A 22,408-nucleotide genomic window follows, 5' to 3' on the forward strand; every position below is an offset into this window, starting at 1 on the left:
CATGAGGGTTTTTACTTTATATCCATAGATACTATATGCATGGCTGTTTGAAAACAGCCGTTTTCATCAGTGTTGTGTAATGTTCTGTTTTGTTTAGGGACAATTCTTTGAATTGAATTGAGTGTGGTAGAGTTAAAGAAAAAACTAAATTGCATTAAAATGAATAATCTTTTAAGGCATGACAATGGTTCTTTTTTTTTTTTTTTGGAGGGGGGAAGGCAGGGCAATTGGGGTTAAGTGACCTGCCCAAGATCACGCAGCTAGTAAGTGTGTCGTGTGTCAGGTGTCTGAGGCCAGATTTGAACTCAGGTTCTCCTGACTCCAGGGCCGGTGCTCTACTCACTGCGCCATCTGGCTGCCCCATGACAATGATTCTTGATGTACTTTATAAGTAATGCAACAACTTTGAAATTGTTGCTCCCCTCAGTAGCTCATTCAGTATAACTAAATCTAGCAAGTCTTCCTGTTTCCCTAACCAACATTGAGGCAATCATGTGCCTGTTTTAGATGAATTTGGAAATATTCTGATTTTGTCCACCAAATCTAGTCTGATAAACTGGTTTGATTTAGTGACTGAGAATGTGAGAGGATAAGGGTAACAGAACATACTGCCTGGTGCCACTTAGTCTAGGTTAGAGCACCATCTGGAGGACTAGAGAGGCATGACAAGCAGCTAATAGGGAGGGACTTGGGGAAAAAAGGAAGAAGCCAAATGACAAAACAATAAATATCTTCATAGGGCCTGGTCAGGGAAGAGTCTTAATTCCTTTATATTTCACTTTAGCAAAACCTTGTTCTTGGTACCTTAGTTGGGCAGATTAATCTTAAAATTCACAGGTTAGTTAGTGTAATCCATAGCTTTACTTTCTGTTGCTAAGAAGAGTTGGCTGAGGACTGGAGTCTATTGTTGCTGAACTTCTGAATCCCCAGAAAGACCTATTCCTCATTCACTTGAGCTGGTTGCTGGATCTTCTAGTGACATGGATAGCAGTTTGATTCCTGAATGCCTCAGAACAGGTTCCATAAATTAGCAGTCAAAACAGTCCCATGTTTTGCTCTTTAAGATGGGCTCTTCTGAATGTTTAGATGTACTATTTCCCAAGTCTTGGTCTTGCAGGTATGTACAGGCTTTTGTCTTTGCCACTCAGGGTATAATATAGCATCTTTGTTAAATGTTCAGTATCCCAGTTGAGGTGATGGAATGACAGTTTTTAGTCGTAATTCCAGATTTCAAAGCAATATTTATTTTATGGAGAGTGGTAATTACAAACAGGTACAGTTTTCTAATTTAACAGAATTTGACTATTGTAAATAAACTGTCACATTTCCCTTACCGGAGTTGGCGGACAAGCATTTATTAATCAATTACTACATGCCCTGTACTTTGCTAAGTGCTGGGGGAAAAAAATCCCTTATTAGCAAATGTTTGCCAGGGGGTTAATAGTTAAGTCTCTTATTTTTTTCCTTGTGCTTTTCCTCTGTAAAATTTTTATTGTTCTATTTTGTTGTCTTCATATCACCATAATTTCTTAATGTATCCCTCCCCTTCACCCAAAGAGCTATTCATTTTAGTAATGAATAAAAGAGAAAAAATAGTTCAACAGAACTAGCCATCATATCAGCAAAGTCTAACAATATATATGGTATTTCATATTTGTATATAGTGGTGCAGTGGGTAGAGTGCTGGGCCTGGAGTCTAAAGGACTTGATTCCTGAATTTAAATCTGACCTCAGATACTAACCATGTGACCCTGGGCAAGGAATTTAACTCTGTTTGCCTCAGTTTCCTCATCTGTAAAATGAGCTGGAGAAGGAAATGGTGAACCACTCCAGTATCTTTGCCAAGAAAACCCCAAATGAGGTCACAAAGAATTGGCCATGACTGAAAACGACTGAACAACAACATATATCCCCCTCTTCTGCAAAGAACGGAAGGAATAACGTTCTTATGACTCTTCTCTGGGGCCAAGTTTGATCATTATAATTATGTAGCATGCAGCTAAGATTTTCCCCAGTTGACCACTTCTTTTCTTATTATAGTTGGATAAATTGCTTGTGCAAAAGCTTTTCAACTTAGTGTAGTTGAAATTATTTTATATTTTGCGATCATATCTATGCTTTGATTAAGAATTCATCCCCTATAATGAAGAACTTGAAATAAAGAAAATTTTATTGGGGCCTTGACTAAACAAATTATACATGAATATCAAGCAATATTCGCATGCTATGACAAGTGATGAACATGATGACTGCAGAGATTCATTGAAAGATTGATGGGAACTAATGCACAGTGAATAAGCAGAACCAGGAAAAGAATATACAGGACTACGGCAATGTAAATGGAAGGAATAACAAAAATAAAGCAGTAGGAACTGAATACTATTGAACGGTAATGACCAAACCTGATCCCACAGGGCAACTATGAGAAGACACCATGATCTTTTATAGAAGCTGGAGTTCATAGGTATAGGACAACAAATATAATGCTAGACTTTCTGTATGGATTTTTTAACTTTGCAGAATTTTTTTCCCTTTATACTAATTCATATATAATGACTCTCTAGGACAGGGAGGAGAACTATAGTGAGAAATATAAGTGATTGAAAATGTATACACACACACACACACACACATACACAAAAATTATTTTTAAAAAATATTCCCCACCTAGCTAGTGAAAGATACCAGATCTGGTTCTCTCTTTTTTAATGGTATTAACATTAATAATTAGATCATGTATCCATTTTAAACTTATTGTGGTGTTTGGAGAAAGTTGTTTATCAAATTGCTTTTTAGTTTCCTGAGCAGTTTTTGTAAAAAAAAAAAAAAGTTATTCTTCAAGTAATTAATGAGTTTGTTGTATTTGAGTTTATTGTATTCTGTATTGTTGGTCTTAGTTAACTGTTTCTAGTTCTCATCTGGTCTGTTCTGCTGATTCCCTTTCATATTTTTAAATCCATATGAAATAGTTTTTATTACTTCTTTACATTATAATTTGAGTTCTGGAAAAGCTATTCTCTCTCATTCCTACTTTTTTTCATTATTTCTCTTCAGGTTCCACCAGGTGAATTTTCTAATTATTTTGTTTAGCTCTTTAAGGTATCCCCTTGGTAGTTTGACATAGCATTAAATCTGTAAGTTAATTTAGCTAGTATTGTCACTGTTATAATCTTGGCACTCAGCTTTGCAATTTCCATCCTGAGACTGTGCTGTTGTAATTAATGGGAGTCCACTATATATTGAGGTAGCCCTAAACCTAACGATCTTCTTGCTCTGAAAAAAAAAATCAAATACTACTACTGCTTTTGAAAAGGACAGGTTGGCTCTGTTGTTATATTCCTATCTCTGTAACTTCCCAAACCCAAATACCCCTTTCTAAAGATCTTTGGCCTATTTGTGCTGTTTTCCCCATTAGAATATGTACCCCTTGGGGCAGTGAGGTGGCGCAGTGAGTGAGCACCGGCCCTGGAGTCAGGAAGACCTGAGTTCAAATCCAGCCTCAAACACTTGACATACTTACTAGTTGTGTGACCTTGGGCAAGTCACTTAATCCCAATTGCCCTGTCTTTCCCTCTCCAAAAAAAAAATACCCCTTTTAAGATTGGGGATATTTTTTGGGGGGGAGGGATTGGTATTTGTTTCTCCTGTGTTTAGTACAGCATCTGACACGTGAGTAATTATTTTTCTCTCATTTGTTCATTTCATTCATTCATTCAAATCTTGGTAGATGGACTCCCAGATATTCAGTGCATTTTGAAGTTATTCTGAATGGGTCTTCCTTTCCTATGTATCATTACCAAAGCTATTTATTGTTTCTTTGATGATTCTCTAGGACTTTCCATGTAAATTATCATGTCATAATCAAACAGGGATAGTTTCATCTCCTCTTTTCCTAACTTTATGCTTTCAATTTCTTTCCCTTAGTGTTATTGCTAGCATTATCCTGCTGAGAAGTGAAATGAATAAGTAATTGATTTGAAAAATAGCAGAAAGTAAGCTTTCTCCCATTTTGAGAAACTGTCTTATTCCCAAATAATAATTTTTTAATGGAATCTTCTAATTGGCATTGAAGACCTTAATAAGGAATGAAATCTATGGTATCTTGAAAATTTTTTTGATATATTTTGTTTTTACATTAGATTTACAAATTACCCCCTTGGGGGAGAAATCTTTTTTTGTTTCATTTTTATTAGTAGTTGTATTTTTAATGCCCAATTGCACATTTATGGGGAAGACCTGGCTTTACAGATATTTATCTGATGAAAGATCTGGGAGGACTTCATTAGTGATACATACCAGCTAAATTTCATATAGACCCTTAAATTTATCATAGTGCTTTACATTCATTATCCCATTTGATACATGTAACAACCCTTGAGGCTGGGTGGTTATTATGCTTATTTTACATTTGAGAAAAAAGGCTGAGAAAAGTTCAGTGTCCTGTCTAGGATAACACAGCATTTAGAATAGTGTCTGGTGTTAAGAATGACACAACTAGTGTCAGAGGCAACATTCAGACTCAGGTTTTTCCAACTCAAATCCCAGTGATCTATCTGCTGTACACTCAAACTGAGTCAGTTGATTACAAGCTTCCTGTGCATCAATATTATGATGACTACTGAAAATTTGGGGCCACTAGGTGGTGCCATACTGCATAGAGTGCCAGGTTTGGAGTCAGGAAGACTGATCTTCCCTAGTTCTAATCTGGCTTCAGACACTTACTAGCTGTGTGACCCTGGGTAGGTCACTTAACCCTGTTTGTCTCAGTTCCTCATCTGTAAAATGAGCCAGAGAAGGATATGGCAAACCACTTTATCATCTTTGCCAAGAAAACCCCAAATGGGGTCATGAAGAGTCGGACACAACTGAAACAACTGAACGGCAACCAAAAATCTAAACCAATTTGGCCTGAATGAATACATGTTCAGTGTTCAGATCACAAGAGGTCATATATGATTCTCCTCCCTTGGTTAAACATTTGTTCAGTTCTAGATAGCATATTTTCAGCAAGATATTGACAAACCAGAATATATCTTAAGAGGACAAGAAACTAACATGAAGCATGGCGAGAAAAGAATTAGTGATCTTTTTCCTGCCTATCATATAATCTAACTACTAAACTTTCCTCAAAGCAAAACTTAGGACACACCTATGAAACTTAGACCACATTGTTTTTCCTTCCTCTCAATTCTACTTTAATTCTTTTTTGATTTGTAAAATTTTATTTTTTCCCAATTACATGGAAAAACAATTTTTAACCTGGTTTTTTTTTTTTTTTTTTTACAATTTTGAGTTCCAAATTCTCTCCCACTCTCCTCCTCTCCTACCATTGAGAAGACAGTTTTATAAAGGTCATACATGTGCAACCATGTAAAACATTTCCATATAAAACAGCCAAAAAACCCAAGAAAAATAAAAAGTAAAATTGCAATATGCTTTAATTCTGCATCAAGATTCCTTCAGTTCTTTCTCTGGAGGTAGATAGTATTTTACATCATATGTCCTTTAGAATTGTCTTGGAACATTGTCTTGCTGAGAGTAAGCCATCACAGTTGGTCACTGTACTGTTACTGTTACATTGCTGGTACTGTGTACAGTGTTCTCCTGGTTCTGCTCTCTTCACTTTGCATCAGTACATGTAAGTACAGGTTTTTCTTAAAGTATCATTCCTTATAGCACAATACTATTCCATCACAATCATATGCTACAGCTTATTCAGCCATTTCCCAATTGATGAGCATCCCCTCAATTTCCAATTCTTTGCCATCACAGAAAGAGCTGCTATAAATATTTTTTTATAATAAGGTACCTTTTCCTTTTTTTAATCTGTTTTTGATACAGACCTAGTAGTGGTATTGCTGGGTCAAAGGGTAAACACAGTTTTATATCCCTTTGGCTATCGTTCCAAATTGCTCTTCAGAACGATTGGATCAGTTCACAACTCCACCAACAGTACAACAGTAAAAACAATAGTGTTTTTCCCACATCTTCAACATTTGTCATTTTCCTTTTCTGTCATATTAGCCAATCTGTTAGGTGTGTTGTGGTACCTCAGAGTTGTTTTAATTTGCATTTCTCTAATAGTGATTTAGAGCATTTTTACATATAACTGTAGGTAGCTTTGTGAAAAATCTCTTGTAACTAAGTAAAATAAGTAAAATGAATAGTTCAGTGAACATAATCTTAAAGTGCATATAATATTCTATATCCGTGGCACCTATATCCTGTTATTTTAAAAAAATTAACAGAAATCTATTTTCTCTTACTTTTCATCCCATTGTAAAAACTTTGTAACATATATAGAAAAAAAATTATACTAATGAGAGAATGTGAATTTATATACATTTCTCATTCTGCTCTCTAAATCCATCATTTGTATAACATTTTTCATAATTGGCCCACTGGAATCATGAATGGTCATTAATAGTTCTTAACAGTTTTCCAAGTTGTTTGTTTTTACAGTGCTTTTGTTATTGTATAACTTGTTCTTCTGGTTCTGCTTACTTCACTCTGCATCAGTTCATGTAAGTCCACATCCTTTTGAAATCATCCATTTCCTTCCTATACCATAACTTATTCAACCACTCCTCAATCTGTGGGTAGCTACTTACTTTCCAGTGTTGGACTACTACAAAAAAGAGCTACTATAAATATTTTTTGTAAATGTACACCCTTTTCCTCTTTCCTTGATCTCTTTTGGGTGGAAGTATAGCAGTGGTAGAGCTGCTCAAAGAGCATGCATTATATAGTAACTTTTTGTGTATAATGCCAAATTGCTTTCCAAAATGGTTTTATCCATTCCAGGATTGTCAGTAGTGTGTCAGTGTGCCTGTTTTACCTCAGCCCTTCTATTATTTTTTCTTTTTTGGGTGGGGTGGGGACTCATCTTTACCACTCTGATGAGTAAAAGGTGAGGTCTCAGAATTTCTTTAATTCATGTTTTTCTGGTAGTAATTTGGAGTATTTTTTCAGATAGCCTGGGTTACTTCCCTTGGGAATTACCTGTTAGTATTCTTAAGCTATTTATCAGTTTGGCAGTAGCTTTTCTTCTTAGGAATTTGAATCAATTTTTTTATTTATCATTGAAATGAGACCTTTATCAGAGAAACTTACTACAAAGATTTTTTCCCAATTGTTTCCCTTTCAATCTTAGCTTTGTTGGATTTGTTTGTATAAAAACTTCTAAAATTTTATGTAATCAAAATTATCCATATTATCTTGTGATTCTCTTTATTCTTTGGCCATGAACTTTTCTTCTATCTATAGATCTGATAGGTAATTTCCACCCATATATCTCTAATTTGTTAATGATATGACCTTTCATATCTAGGTCATGAACTCATTTGGAGCTTATCTTTGTATAGGATGTGAGATGTTGGTATAAGTCTTGTTTCTTCTGTACTGTGGTTCAATTCTCCTAGCAGTTTTTCATAAAATAGTAGTTATCCCAGTAGCTGGGGTCTTTGTATTTATGTAATATTTTTGCTTCTATATGTTGTGTACCTAGTCTGTTCCACTCAGCAATTATTTTTAACCAGTATCAAACCAGTACCAAATTGTTTTGACAAATACTGCTTTGTAATCTAGTTTCAGATATGGCATTGCCCCCAAGCATTTCTTTTCATCATTTCTCTTGAGATTCTTGACCTTTTTGCTCCCAGTGAATTTTGTTATTTTATTTTCTAGTTCTATAAAGTAATCCTTTTACAATATGATTAGTATAGCATTTAATAAGTAAATTAATTTAGTTAACAGTGCCATTTTTATTATTGCTTATCCTACCCATGAGCAATTAATACTTTTCTATAATTTAGGTCAGTCTTTATTTCTATAAATTATTGTTTGTAGTTGCATTTATAGGGGCACCCAGGTGGTGCAGCAGATAGACTTCTGGGCCTAGAGTCAGGAAGACTCATCTTGCTGAGTTCAAATGTACTATGCTGCTTCTTTATATAAAAAACACAGTGATCTATTAAACTTTCACTACTTTTATGATGAATGCAAATTGTATAGATGCTTTTTTCAGGTTGTAGGGTATCATTGTTCTTAAAGCTTTAATCAACTTTTAAGAAAATGGAGACTAAGGGCTACTTATTATGAAGCAGACTTTTCTTGTTCTTTTTGGTTACTGTTTTTCACTCATTTACCAAATAGGAATGCCTTTCTCCATTTTGCCACACTATTTTTATTAGTAACAATAAAGTTAACCTCAGAATCTACCAATTTTAATCACTTTCTTTGAGGACATGCCTGCTTTCTGAAACTTCAATACAAAGGCTTTTTCTGAGCCCCGCCCACTTACTTGATCTTTTCTCTTAAGTGCTTGGAGAAATATGAGTTACTTCACTAGAACTTTTTATTTGCTTCTTACTTAGAGGGGCCAGGATTCAAATCTAGTACATCTTTCCAGGGTAGTTTTCTTTATATTGTTGTAAAAGTCACCACAGACTATTGTATGTGGTCTTTTATATCATACTAAGTATCTAAAATATTTTTGAATCCTTTTTCTCTGTTGATTCAGAATCATTGGGTCCCCAAGTTTTAATTACTTACTAGTGAGTTTCCCCCCTCCTGTTTTATCAAGCTATCATGTAGGCTGATATGTATATATCTTTCTGAGAGGAATATGGTAGTGTAGCAGCAGCAGCAGCAGTAGTAATGATAATAAGCATTTATATAGTACTTTAAAGTTTGTAAAACATTTATTTGTTTTGATTCTCAACTCTGAGAGGGAGGTGGTATTATTACAACCATTTTGCAGATTAGGGAACTGAGGCTGAGAAATCAAGTGATTTGCCTAAGGTCATATAGGTAGTAGGTTTCTGGGGGTCTTCTTGATTCCAACTCTAGCATTCTTGGCACCATGCCACCTACATGCCTGGATAGAAAATCAGGAGATCTGAAGGCTATGTCTGACTTTATCATTGATTTGGTGTGTCTTTGGGAAAAGTATTTCAGTTCTTTTGGACCTTGGTTTTTTCATCTTTTGAATGAGGGGTTGATCCAAATAATCTTTCATGTCTCTTTCAAGTCATGATTCTTTATTGCTAAGATCTGTAAGAAGAACGAGGTCAGGATCTTTAAGGAAATGGTAGATTCTATATTACTCTAATTTATTTATACTTGTTGAATAAGAGACCTAAGAAAAAACATAAAGGTTTTTAAACCATTCCCTAGTGTGGAGTTGCCTCAGCTGGAAAATATCTGTCCCCCAAATCATATAATTACAGTATCTCAAAGGTGGAAGGGACCTCACCATCCATTTAGTCCAACTTGTACCCTAAAAGAATTCCTTTTGCTATAGACCTGACAAATTAACATCTAGTCTTGTTTGGTAACTTTCAGTGAATAGGAATTCACTGCCTCCCTCCTAAGGCAGCTCATTCCTCTGCGGAATAGGTGTTATCTGGGAAGATTTTCTTTACTTCACATTTAAATGCTCTTCCCATTTCTCTTAACTATGGCCAAGCAGAATGAGCCTAATCCTTTTTCTTTATGATAGCCCTGGAACTGCTTTTTTTTTAAAGTACATATCATTGTCTTGTCTCCAGGATAAGTTATTTCAATTATACAATCACCTCTCATATGACATGTTCAGGGTCTTCATTCTTCTGGTTGCCTTCTAGACAGTCTTCAGATGATCAATTCTATTCCTAATATATATTACTCTAGTTGTGTTCTAACTGGGGAAGAGTACAGTGGAAAAATATCTTCCCTAGTCCTGTACACTATTCCTTTCTTCATTTAGTCTAAGGTTTCATTGATTTGTTTTGCTGCCCATGTCATCATAGCAACACACTGTTGGGCTTGTAGTCCACTCACAGCCCTAGCTCTTGTTCAGAACTATCTAGTCCCCTGCCTCCAATATTGTACTTTATTGTGAACTTGATTTAAAAAAAAAAAGCCCTTGTAATACAACTTTTATCGCTACTAAATTTCACTGCGTTGAATTTGGCCTGATATTTTAGCACATTGGGATCTTGGAAGTCTTATGGTTGTCTATATTTTCTCATACTCATGGTCAATCCAAAGGTATTAACAAGAACTATGTCATTCCTGACTGCAGATTACCATGTTTCTCTGTTTGCCCCTGAGTCTACAACTAAGTTATGTTTCTGTGACTGTTTTTTTTTCTGCCCAGCCTGCTCATTGTACCAACAGCCTCACAACATAGTGTCTACTTGGGTGTCTTGTCTAATAAATAACAATAACAGTAATAATATCTGAGTATTAAATACATGTTGATTTGTAGAATGTTTTTGCAGAATTTCTTTACCTCCTTTGGAATAGACATTAGTGTACAAGCTGCACTAATTTTCATGGACCTTTTTTCTCCCAAGTATCACGAACACTATAATATGAGATGATCAAATTCTCAAGCGATGCTTCCTTTTACTTCTGGATATGTGATAAAACCAGATCTACCACTTCCAAGAACCCACATGTTCTTCTGTTGAGCTGCAAAACTTCACTTTTTTTCTGATGTCATTAGTAGTAAGGATATCAATGTAGACATTGAAGAAGGATATCAGATTTTGAGGACCGACTGTTAATGGTTATAAATTGTCCAAAAATGTATGATTCTTAACACCCTTTTACTCCCTTCTTGCCACTTTGCCACCATTACTGCAGTAATGGGAAGGATCCACTCAGTAGTACTGAATGCCATTTTGTATTTGTTTTGTTTTCTTTCATAGGTTACTATGACCAAGTAATTCATCATTAAATGTCCAATCAACTGATGATGTACTTAACTAGGCTGGTCCTTGGGAAACAGACATGGTATATAGCAAGGAACATATATGAAGCTTTCTAAAATGGCAGTATTTGCAGGAGTTTGCACTCCATGGGGATAGCTTTTGAAAAGCTACAGCAGTCATGATTAGTCACCTCATTGCCATTCTAGAGCATTGGAAAAGGACTTTGGGGAGGCTTGAAATTTTAGTGTCTTTTTAATCACTTGTCAAATCCATTTTATTTTTATTGCTTGGGTTAATTAATCTTTAAATCTTAATTGAACATAATGAGGCTAGGTCTGTACGTGGAGAGGCAGAAGAAATACATCCTTGCAGAGTTTATGATCTAATTAGGGAGGTAAGATTAATACATGACTGGGGCTTTGCCTTGAATGATGGATAATATTTATAAAGAAAAAAAAGCAATGTGGGGCAGTCTCTGCTTAGAAAAAGTCTGAGCAAAACTGTGGAGGCAAAAATGAGCACTGCATGTGTTGGGGTGAGGTGAAAGAAACTAGTCATGATAGGCAGTTCTCTCAGGGAATGTTAGCTCTAGGCTAGCTTTCCCAAAATGCAGTTGAAGCAATGACATTTCCCAATGACATGCCATCTTCATCACCCACTTATTTCTCAATTTTTCTAACCTGACTACTACATACTACTCTGCTAAGACTTATCTTCTCTAACATTACCAACAACTTTTTTTTTCCTCTAAACGCTTATATATATATGTATGTATGTGTGTGTGTACACACACATACATACATATAGCACTTTTTTATACAGCACCTTATTTATATATAGCACCTTATGATTACAAAGTACCTTATATACATTATCTCCTTTGCTCCTCAGAACAATTCAGTGAAGTGTAGTTAATGCAAGAATTATTTTTTAAAATAAATTTTATTGATATCTTTTGCTTTTATTTCACTTAGATTTTCAGTGTATTTCTCTTCCTTTCTCCTCCCTAAAAGCCATCCTTTATAGAATAAAGACTCAAAAAAGAAAGTGAAAAGTTCAGTAAAACTAACCAATATATTAGAAGATGACTGATGTGGTGTTGCACACTGATGGCCTCAGACCTCTCAGCATAGGAGCAGTGGGAGACAACTCACATCTTTTTTTTATAAACCATTCTCAGCCACTATAATTTTGAAACCCTCAGTTCTGACTTTTGTTCTGTATATTCACATTGTCATTGTACGTGGTATTTTCATGATTCTGCTTATTTCACTTTGTGTTAGTTCATATAAGTTTCACATACTTCAGTATATTCCTTGTCTATTGTTTCTTATAGCATAGTCACAGCCATAAATTCATTTTCCACATTTTGTTCAGCCCTTCCCTAATTGAGGGGTATCTGCTTTGTTTCCAGTTCTTTATTATCACAAAAATACTGTTATAAATATTTTGGCATGCATATGACCTTACCTCCTTGGTGGATATGCTGAGCACTAGAGGAATTTCTGGGTAAAAGGGTATGAGCACTTTAGTTATTTTCTTAGCATAATTCCAAATTGACTTCCAGAATAGTTAATAGCTCCACCAACTATACATTAGTATTCCTGTCTTTCTATAATGCCCCCAACATTGACCATTTTCATCTTTTGTCATTTTTGTCAATTTTCTAGGTCTCATATGAGGTGAAACCTCAGAATTGTCTCCATTTGAATTTCTCTTATTAGTCATTTGGAGAAATCTTTCCTATGTTTGTTAATTGTTTGCAATTCTTTTGAGAATGTTTATATCCTTTGACCACTTATCTATTGGGAAATAGCTTTTGTTCTTTTGTATTCTGGTAGGCATCTCTACATCTTGGATATTAGTCTGTTATCATAGATTTTGTACAAAGACTTTTTCTCCTTTTACCACTTCCCTTCTTATCTTAATTGCATTGACTTTACTCATGTAAAAGCTTTTCAATTTTATATCATCAAAATAATCTATTTTATTTTTTGTAATATTATCTATCCTCTATTTGGTAAAGAATTCACTCCTTATCTGTGAATGGGATATGGTCTGCTTCTTTTCTGTTTCTTATGGTATGGTATTTAATATTTAGGTCACACTTCCATTTTGAATTTATTGTGGCATATGGTATAAGAATTCAATACCTGGATCACAGTCTTCCTCTTCTCTACCTCAACCACTACCATTGTACTTGGGGAAGTTAGTAGTGTGATGTCCTCTTAGACATCCTAATTTCACTCTGAGGTGCATTCCCCGAACTGCCCACTCTTTGTTCACTGGCTATGTCCGTTCTTCTGCTTCTTCACCTTGGGCTTCAGTCTACTTGAAATTAAAGGCTGCCAGATGAGGGAGGCAGAAGCATCCATAGGAAGGCATGCCACAAGGTGCTATATCCCTTCCCTGGCCTTAGCTTGCTTAAAGTGTCTCCCCCTTCTCCGGTGTGGAGCATATTTTAATGCAGCCCATGAAAGGCTTCCTCTTCACAGGCCAGTTATAATTTGGAAACAGCTCTCCAGACTGCTGCTGGTCCCTGGGCTAGTTCTTGGGATGTCAGGACCTATACTGCCACTTTCTTCTGTTTGCACCTAATGAAGAGAAGCCCTCCTACCTTCCAAGGGAAGCTGTTCCCCACCACTTGCCTGACCTCTATTGGCAATGACCACACTTCCTGACCCTTTTCCTGGGGTAGCCTTCCTTCAAACTATACAGTCCTATTGGGATAAGGGTGGTCTAACCATACCTATTGGTGATAATCCCATGTCCCCTTCCTCTTCAACCCTTGTTGAGGCACAGACCAGCAGAGGACCTTGTGAAGATAATGGTCTCTGAATCTTAGCAGGGAGGAAATAGTGCCCTTAGATGTTGGTACCTGGAAAAAGCCCTAGATTCACCATCCTAGTTAATAGTTTTGTGTTCTCACATGACCCTTCTCTTCCTGATTTGTAGTTTTACTGAATGTATAACAACATTTTTGTGACTCCTTGATAGAACCAACCACACTATTATTCTAATGCCTCTCCTCTATTGATTATCTCTAATTGGTCTTGTATATAGCTTTTTTTTGCACAGTTGTTTACTTGTTGTCTTCCCCATTATACTGTAAGTTCCTTGAAAACAAGAGGTTTTAGGGTTTGTTTACATCCCTAGCACTTAACACAATGCTTGGCTACTTACTGACCAATGGTTATTCAAATTCCAAAATGTCATTTCCTCATGAGGAAAAACTTCCATCTTCCTCATTCTCCCTTCTAACATGAATATAGAGTCATTTTTTTTTGAGGGGGGAGACAAGATTAAATGACTTGCCCAAGGTCACACAGCTAGTAAGTGTCAAGTATCTGAGGGTGGATTTGAACTCAGGTCCTCCTGACTCCAGGGCCAGTACTTTATCCACTGTACCACCTAGCTGCCCCAAAATGAAACAAAAAGTCCTTTAGGACAAAATATAGAGTAGGAGAAAACATTGCCTTTTCTCATGTTGTTCTGTGATCTTAGTAGATAAAATTCTAGTAGAAGCAAGGCATATCTTGCTTTAAAGAATTGATGATGTTCAACAAAATTGGTTATAAAGTTGCATCGGTAAGGTAAGATTCACGATATTGGTGGTGACCATGAATATGCCTGTATAGTTTGGAATCACAAAGTATAAGAGACTCTCTGTATAGAAGGCAGAAGAAATAAAACATTTATTGAGACAGCAGAGGATCAAATCCCCAAACCAATAACTCCAGTTTGACATAGCAACAATTTTATCCCCAAACCAGTAAGTCCACTTCAATGTAACAGCAAGGAAATTAAAACACAATATCACAGCAAGGAGCTAAGCCATCCCGTAACTTTCCCCTCTGTTAGGGCCTTCCTGTAAACACTCACTCACAAATCCTAACTGCCTGCTTGTCCTCTCCCACAATTCTGAGAACTTGCAGTTCTGGGAGCCCTTGCAGTTCTCTCTCTCTCTCTCTCCCTGTCTCTGTGTCTCTTGTCTCTCTCTTAGCTCTTCCAGTTCTCTCTGAGCTTAATTGCTACCCTCAGGGTGTGTGTGTGTGTATATATATATATATATATATATACACGTATATGTGTATGTATGTGTGTGTATGTGTGTGTGTGTGTGTGTGTGTGTGTATATAAATATACATACATACACACACACCCTTTTAGGGCCTGAGGGCTTCACACCTAATCAGCAAAAGGGTCTGGGCCTGCCTACAAACAAGCCTCCCCTAATCAAGCTTCCCTTAACTAGCTCCACCTGAGGCCTATTAAATGGGTGGGGAAGAACTTTAATCACATTAACACCACAAAAGTAAGTTACTGTAAAATGAATTTTAGTTTCTCATTGACTTTCAACATAAAATCCAAAACATTCACCCCTCAAAAAATCCCCAATAAATTTTAAAGTTTTTGGAAAAGAGGGAATGTGTGGATGGTATGAAGATTATGATGATAATGGCAATAAGAAGGAGTAAAAGGACTGTTCTATCACCTTGAGCCCTCTAGAAATTTAGTGATTCAGAGGAGTGGGTGATAGGGAAATAAGCTTAAAATTAATCTATATGAGGTTAATTAAAGATTAACTATATTTTAATTATTATAGTGTTCAGTTGGCTAAGGAAATTGAGTTTCAGTTTATCTGGAAAATTGGGATAGTTCTTGTCCTTCCTGCCTTACAGGATTGTGAGGTCAGCCTTAGAGCATCCCAAAAATCTTATCCCCTTAGTTAGCTGCTAGATCTTAAAATTGGGATAAGACTTTTGAGACCCCCCCACCTTCTGCAAAAAGTGTAAGCTATTTATTTTAAAATAATAGGTCTTAGCTTCAAACTCACATGGGATGGATAGTTTCTGTGCACTATGCCATGGTCATCAGCTACAATACAACCCTTGGTAGATGGGTTACAGATATTTGATTTTGGTTTCCAGTGGGACATTGAGAATGGCAGGATTAGCCACGTATCTGGGGCACTACAGGAACATCTCCAAGGGCATGTTGCTACCATTAGTAAATCACTATATGAATAGCATATCTAAATCAGTTACAGTGCAGCATGATGGGGAGCACACAAGTATATGTAGGGTGAATTTGTGATGCTGAATGTATTCACAATCTTTTTAGTTATGTTTGGCCATGATTCATAAAGACTTATAAACCATCTGTCAGCTCCAGACCACATTTCAAAGTGCAAGACTAAAATTTAAGAATTAATTCACTGATTTCCCAAATAATTTTAGCAAAGGGAAATTGCTAAGGCATCTGTAATGTTTCAGACACAGACAACATCATAAGCTAGATCTGTTTCACTGTGTCTTGTATTAGCAGTCCTATGAATGACATTGGTGTCCTATCTATACAGCTGAAGGGTTTTTGTTTGTTTATTTGTTTGTTTGATTTGGGGGCCAAATGAATGTGGCAAACAGCCTTTTACTGTGAGAATAAGTATTCTGATATGCTGAGGTATGAGTATGTGATATCAGGAGCTTGTTTTAATGGAAAGATCATTAGGTTTGGGTCTTGAGTTTCAGCTTTGCTATTACTTGGGCAAATTCCATCATCTCTCTGGGCCTCACTTTTATCAGTTGTAAAATGAGAGGGCTGAATTCCTACTAGATGGTTTCTATGCTTCCATCTAGATCTGACATTCTATGATTGTATCATACTTGAGTCCCTGGGACTTAGTTTTATGAGATGCCTGGCGTTTGGTGGAGGAGGGCTAGATGACAGTTTTGTTGATCTTGCTATCCATGCAAAATAGTGGTTAGTTAATTTTTCAAAGACAGAAGTGAGAGCTTGCTTAGAAGATGAAATGTAATCATATTCATTGTGAATTTATGGATATTCCACCTCCATTTGCTATTTATCAGCAGTGCCTGGGTTATTGATTCATTTGAGAACAAAGGAATCCTTCCACGGCTCTGATTTATAGCTTTTGAACATTCTACTTCCCTTAACCAGTCAAAGTGAATGCTAATAAATCCCTATTTTTGTAAGGACTGGTATACACCGACACCAGCAGCTGTTTAGTCCTTCTCAAGGACAAAAAGAATGCAAGATGGCCACGTCCAATTGCTTGTGTTCTTGAACAATGGGGAGCTTGCTGCATTTGGCTGCAACTTGGGTAGTTTTGAGGGTTAGGACAAGAAGGAAGAAGAGCTGAGAAGATAGAGAATGTACTTTTTGTGAAGCTAGCCCAGAAGCTTGTGGAGATAACTAGCTTTTGTTTTTATTTTTGTTTTCTTAGCCTGTTTTTTAAAGTAGCTTTGAAAAGACCAACATTTGTTTTAGATTACCAAGGGTAGGGGGAATTAATGATTTCTTTTGGTCACTGTCCATTGCTCTTGGTCTAGAAGCTTAAGTGTATGTCTGAAGAAGCAGACAAATTTGTCACCCGCAAGCTCAGATTCAGTAAAAACCGAACCCCAAAATGAGAAGCTTTTGGAGAGGTTGTAAAGGAATGAGGCTCTTTGCTTTAAGTGACTTTGGGTAACTCACCTCTCTGAGCTTTGGTTACAACATCTGCCAAATGGAGATAAAAATGGAGATTAAAAAGCCTCAGATGGCTGTTCTGAGGATAAACTGATAGGATGGATGTGGACATACTTTGAAAAGTGTAAAGACTACATATGCAAAAGTAAGGTACTATTAATATTTTAGTTTCTTCTGGACTAAAGCTTAAGACCCATAATGGAGCAGGGAGTGCATCAGGCATCCATATGTTTTATTTCTTCTTTCGAGGCTGCAGTGATGATTCTAGGTTGTCTTCTTTAAAGGGTATTTAATAAACAATTCCCCAGATCATTCATTCATTGAAAGGACACTATAGATATATAAGGAGAGGCCAAGGTCAGCATGGTTGAAACAACTTGTTTTTTTTTTTTATTGATGCAAGCACACCCAGTCACACACAGAATATCCTGCTTTTATGGTACAGCTTTATACTCTGTAATTCATCTTAGAATAGCAAAACACCTTATGTAAGTAAGGAATGAATGGATCGAACTGGGAAAAGAAAGTAACAAATGGAGACACCAAGTCTATTTCAAGTATACACTAGAACTGATCGACCAGGGAAGTGCACATTTATGTGAAAGCTTTTTAATACTTGTACAGAAAGTGGTCTAAAAATGCATTTCAAATATATATATATATTTTCTTAAATTTTAAGCATCCCTTTCTTTATTTCAAATACATAAACAAAGCTGATATACAATTCCTTTTATAGTGTTTGACAATATGTACGATCTAGAATGTCTCTGAAAAGTGCAAAACACTGTAATAATACAGTATAAATATTCTTACTCTACCACAGGGCTGAGAATTCTGTTCTTTAGCACAGGAATATAGCAGCAGATCACAAAAACAGTCACCTTCCCTCTCCCCTCTCCAGGCTAGTCTTGCTAAGCTAGCCCCTCCTACCACCTCCTACCATCTGAGCATCTGATTTCAAGGCATCTATTCAACATTTGTTCCTCTTTCGGTGCTATGGGAACGGGAAACAAACAAAATACATCTACCTAGCTTTTCCAGTTTTATTCTCTGGGAAAAAATGAATGCCTAGAAACAAAATCTATGAGGAAAGAAGATGTATTTGAAGCATGGGTTTATAGGAGATCATCCAGCTATATAATGGAGTGAAGTTGATACTTCCTCATGATTGATAAGAGCCAAGGTGTACTCCTTTGAAGTGGATATGGGGGACATAATTTACTGCTCTAATTGGGGATATAGAAAACATTTTCTAATAATGGGCAGTTTTTCATATGAATGGAAACATTTGTCAGTGGTTTTACTAGTGTTTAATTTTTCAGTGTCCCAATTAAACATCTATCCGAGAACAGTTGGAAGGAGGGAGTAATGATCTAGTATCATTGGCTGACAGAAGAGCCTAATTTTCACTTTGCACTCACTGGGGTTCAAAGGATGGCCTGAAATGCCACAGTACTCTGGTACTATTTTCTTTCTTGCTATGATCTTAAAAACTGACATCTGTTTCGCATCTACCTCCCTTGCCTTATTTTAGATTTACGCTTTTTCCCCCTCTTTTCTCTGAAAGGCTCCTAGAAACAATTTACCAGACATACCATTAGGGAAAATTCTGTATCTAAGTGTATAGTTTGTAGATTACATACAAGCTTGTTTCCCCCCTCCCAATAAATCCCTGATAAAGGAAAATGAAAATGTAAACTACCAACAGCCCAAACTCAAATAATCATCTCCAGAAGCATTCAGTCATAAAACTCCTCATAGCTTTAGCAGTTATTCCTTTTTTCTAACAAGGTCAGAAAAATGGAGTGCTGCCCTTTTGCTGTTTTAGGTAGGTATGCTCTAGTCCATGTGCCTGCCATAATATCTCCCCACATATTTACAAAGATGTAGCTGCTTTCTGGGTCTCCATCCCTCCTGGTTTGAATTTGCTTACTTCCAGCTTGAAAGGAATAGGTACACTAGACAATTTCAGTACCTTATAAGGCACTACCGACTTTAGAGAGACACTGCTGTAGAGACTGTCTGATAGGGCACTGAACCTGTGCAGTGTTCAGGTTGTATTTGGTTGGGTTTTTAAATTTTATTTTTCTTAAGATGGAAGTAATCAAACATGGAAAATAAAAATCTACATTTTATTAGATTAAGACATTACCATGGATACTCTCTCCCATGATAATCCCCCCATGTCCCCTAACAGGGCCCTGCCCTGATATTTAAAATAAACAAAAACCTTCATTTTTTAGGTGCCTTAAGGTTGATGCACGAAATATTTATCCTTTTTTCCACAAAAGGTATATACAAAACAGACCCCAACCAGTGAGGTCTTGCTCATCTCAACCCCTTTTATCATTCAGGATAAAAACTTGGTTCATTCATGTGCTTTTTTCCCCTCCACTTCTATATGCTGCACCCTGAAATTTCAGGCTCTGTTAAGGAGAGTTGTCCTAAATTTGGAGAAAAAGGAAAAAATATATTAGGCAGGTGGTAAGAGCACTCATTTTCCATTATTTGCAAATTAAATGTGAGATGTAAATAAAAGGGCACAATACCAGAAATAAGGTCATGTCTAAGAAAAGTGGTAGATCTATAACAGATTACATATTAAAGGAGAAAGTTGGGATATTTAGATTATATCTCTGACCTCTGATACAATCGGGGAGGACAATACTGATCTCCTATAAACCATTTCTAGGTGCCTTGGTCAGAATCCTTAGGTAGATAGACCATAGGGCTAACCACAGGGTGTTTATTGTCTTTCTAGAATCTCAGAGGTGCAAATGACCTAAGAGGTCCTCTGGTCCAACTCATATTTGAAAAAGAATCCCCTTGACATCAGACTTAATGTAAGTGTCCATTTAGCCTTTGCTTGAATACCTCCAATGATGTGGAATGGCTCCAATTAGTAGGAAGTTTTACATACGAATGGCTGCACCTATTAAAGGTTTTAAAAGATTCTATTTTTGCTAATTTTTTCCATTTTCTTTGAAGCCTAAATTTGCCTCTTTGACACTTCTATCCGTTGCTCCTACTTCTGACATCTGGGACCCGGCAGCACAAATGTATCCCCTCTTCCAAGTGATAGCCCTTCAGAGACACACAAAGATGTCTTTCCTGAGTCCCTGCTAGAATCTTTTCTCAAGGCTAAACATCTTCATTTCTTTCAACCAAACCTCATATATCCCTTTGCTATTCTGGTTGACCTCTGTTGGACCCTAAAGCTTCTCAGTGTCCTTTCTAAAATGGGACACCCAAAACTGGACACAATACTCCTGGTGAACATGATCCTCTCAATGCAGCCCAAGAGTGCAGTAGTGTTCTTGGTTGCCATCTCATACTTTTGAGTCATTTTCTTAAGTAAATTTTGCATACCTGAGTGTCTTCCAGCTGTCTTTTTCCATATGATTTTCTGGACCTTCACTTTCAAAGGATGCTACAAAGAGAGCTGAAAAAGGAACACTCATTAGAACTGGGTGCTCGCATATTTTTCACCAAGCTCATACTTTTCTCTCCAGCATCAATTCAAACAAGGCCATGAATCCCTCCCCTCATCGTCCTTTGTGGCAGGGGGGAGAGAGTAAAAGGTATGAGGAGATTTCAGGACCAAGAGCTTAAATTAAATTGCTTTACAACTGGGTTGGGAAAATGGGAGTTGTTTCACAAGGTGGGAATTATTTCAGTAGGCTACATCACACATAGGACAATAATCTGGGGAGAGCCGTTCCACCTCAGGCTATTGACGTGGCACTGACATATAACCACCCTTCCTTTAAAGGTAGGAGCTGAGACAGATGAAAGATTTTACCTTCTTCGCTGTAAATAGGTGCTGTGAGTAAGTAACTCTGGATCTTCTTATCTTTCTCAAAAGGACATTCCACTTGTTTCCATGTCATAAAGTCATGAATTTGTCTGGAAATCTCCCAAAATTTCTGCAAAAAGCAAGAGTCAGTCAATCAATAAACATTTATTAAGCACCAAAAATATTAAATGATGAAGTGTGGAGCAAAGTATTCCCAAATAGGATTCCAGGGACCTGGCTTCTGTTTAGAGCACTGCTACTAATTTGGTCTATTTAAAGTTATTTAACATCTGAGTCTTTCTTTATCAATCAAATAGGGACGATTGCCTCTATATCACATGGAGTGTCTGTTGTTAGGATTGGGTGAAATAATCAATATGAAAGTATAAACTTGTGCACATTTGATTGCCTTTTCCTTTTGTGGGTGTGTGTATCTCTTTCCATACTATTTTGTGTCTAGATTGGTCTACTTGATAGCGTGGGGAGTTTGGGCTTGTTCTTAGAAGACACTGGTGTTTACATGGACATAAACGGTTAAGTTAAAAAACTGAGCACTGGGAGGCAGAATTATCTGCCAATGGCTGACAGCTTCCTTCTCTTTGTAGGGGACACCTTAGCCAGGAAATAACAATTTTCTGATTCTGGGGTTTTAGGGTTACTACAGCTCTAATCCTTGTCCTATCCTGTGATAGCAAGGAAACAGACTATTGAAATTAAGTTTCGTCCTGAATCACGTCTTTGGGAAAAGCATAACCACCATTTCTTCAGCTATGAAACTCCTCTCTCTCTCTCTCTCTCTCTCTCTCTCTCTCTCTCTCTCTCTCTCTGTGTGTGTGTGTGTATGATGGTGGTGGTAGACTAGACTCTTAACATCCCTTCCAGTCAGTAATTTTAAGAAACACCTCATCTCATTTCTCTCTGTGTCTCTCAATACTAGCTTGGCATTCAAAATGTACCTCTACATCTGACTCCAAACTAAACTCCCCTTACCTCCTCTCTGTACACATTCCCACCTCGCGACCTGTTTCTTTCACTGAGAATTGCTTTCCTCTCTTCTCCACATATCCAAATCTCGTCCATCCTTCAGGACCCAACTTGAGTCTAACCTACTCCACAAAACCTTCCCTGACTACTCAAGTCCATATTGTTGCTATTGTGACCTCAAATGGATTTATTTAGATCCTTAGGTCACACATCCTCAGGCCAAGTCTCTTACCTATACTTTCTCTTTCACTTTTTATCTGTGTCAAATTCTTTTAGGATAAGGACTCAGTCATATATTTCTCTGACTCCTTTAAAATATCATGCACATTATTATTATTATTGGAGGCATTTGAGGTTAAATGACTTGTCCAGGGTCAAATAGCTAGTAAGTGTCTGAGGCCGGATTTGAATTTAGGTCCTCCTGACTCCAGGGCCA

At 36.8% G+C, this 22,408-nt stretch overlaps 1 protein-coding gene across 2 annotated transcripts in view; it reads right to left on the bottom strand.

Annotated features, from left to right (window-relative positions):
- Positions 1–17,561: 17,561 nt before the first annotated feature.
- The window catches only part of RASGEF1A (RasGEF domain family member 1A), an 87,664-nt gene continuing 82,817 nt past the window's right edge, over positions 17,562–22,408 (bottom strand). For both annotated transcript variants that reach the window (XM_036736024.1, XM_036736023.1), the window contains exons 11-13: positions 20,995–21,118; positions 20,562–20,634; positions 17,562–19,636 (exon numbers count right to left, since the gene is read on the bottom strand). In XM_036736024.1, coding sequence (XP_036591919.1) covers positions 19,612–19,636; positions 20,562–20,634; positions 20,995–21,118 — 222 coding nt within the window. In that variant the 3' untranslated portion in view covers positions 17,562–19,611. The remainder of the gene's footprint in view (positions 19,637–20,561; positions 20,635–20,994; positions 21,119–22,408) is intronic.

This window comes from Trichosurus vulpecula, chromosome 8 (genome assembly GCF_011100635.1).
Source record: "Trichosurus vulpecula isolate mTriVul1 chromosome 8, mTriVul1.pri, whole genome shotgun sequence".
Classification (NCBI taxonomy): domain Eukaryota; kingdom Metazoa; phylum Chordata; class Mammalia; order Diprotodontia; family Phalangeridae; genus Trichosurus; species Trichosurus vulpecula.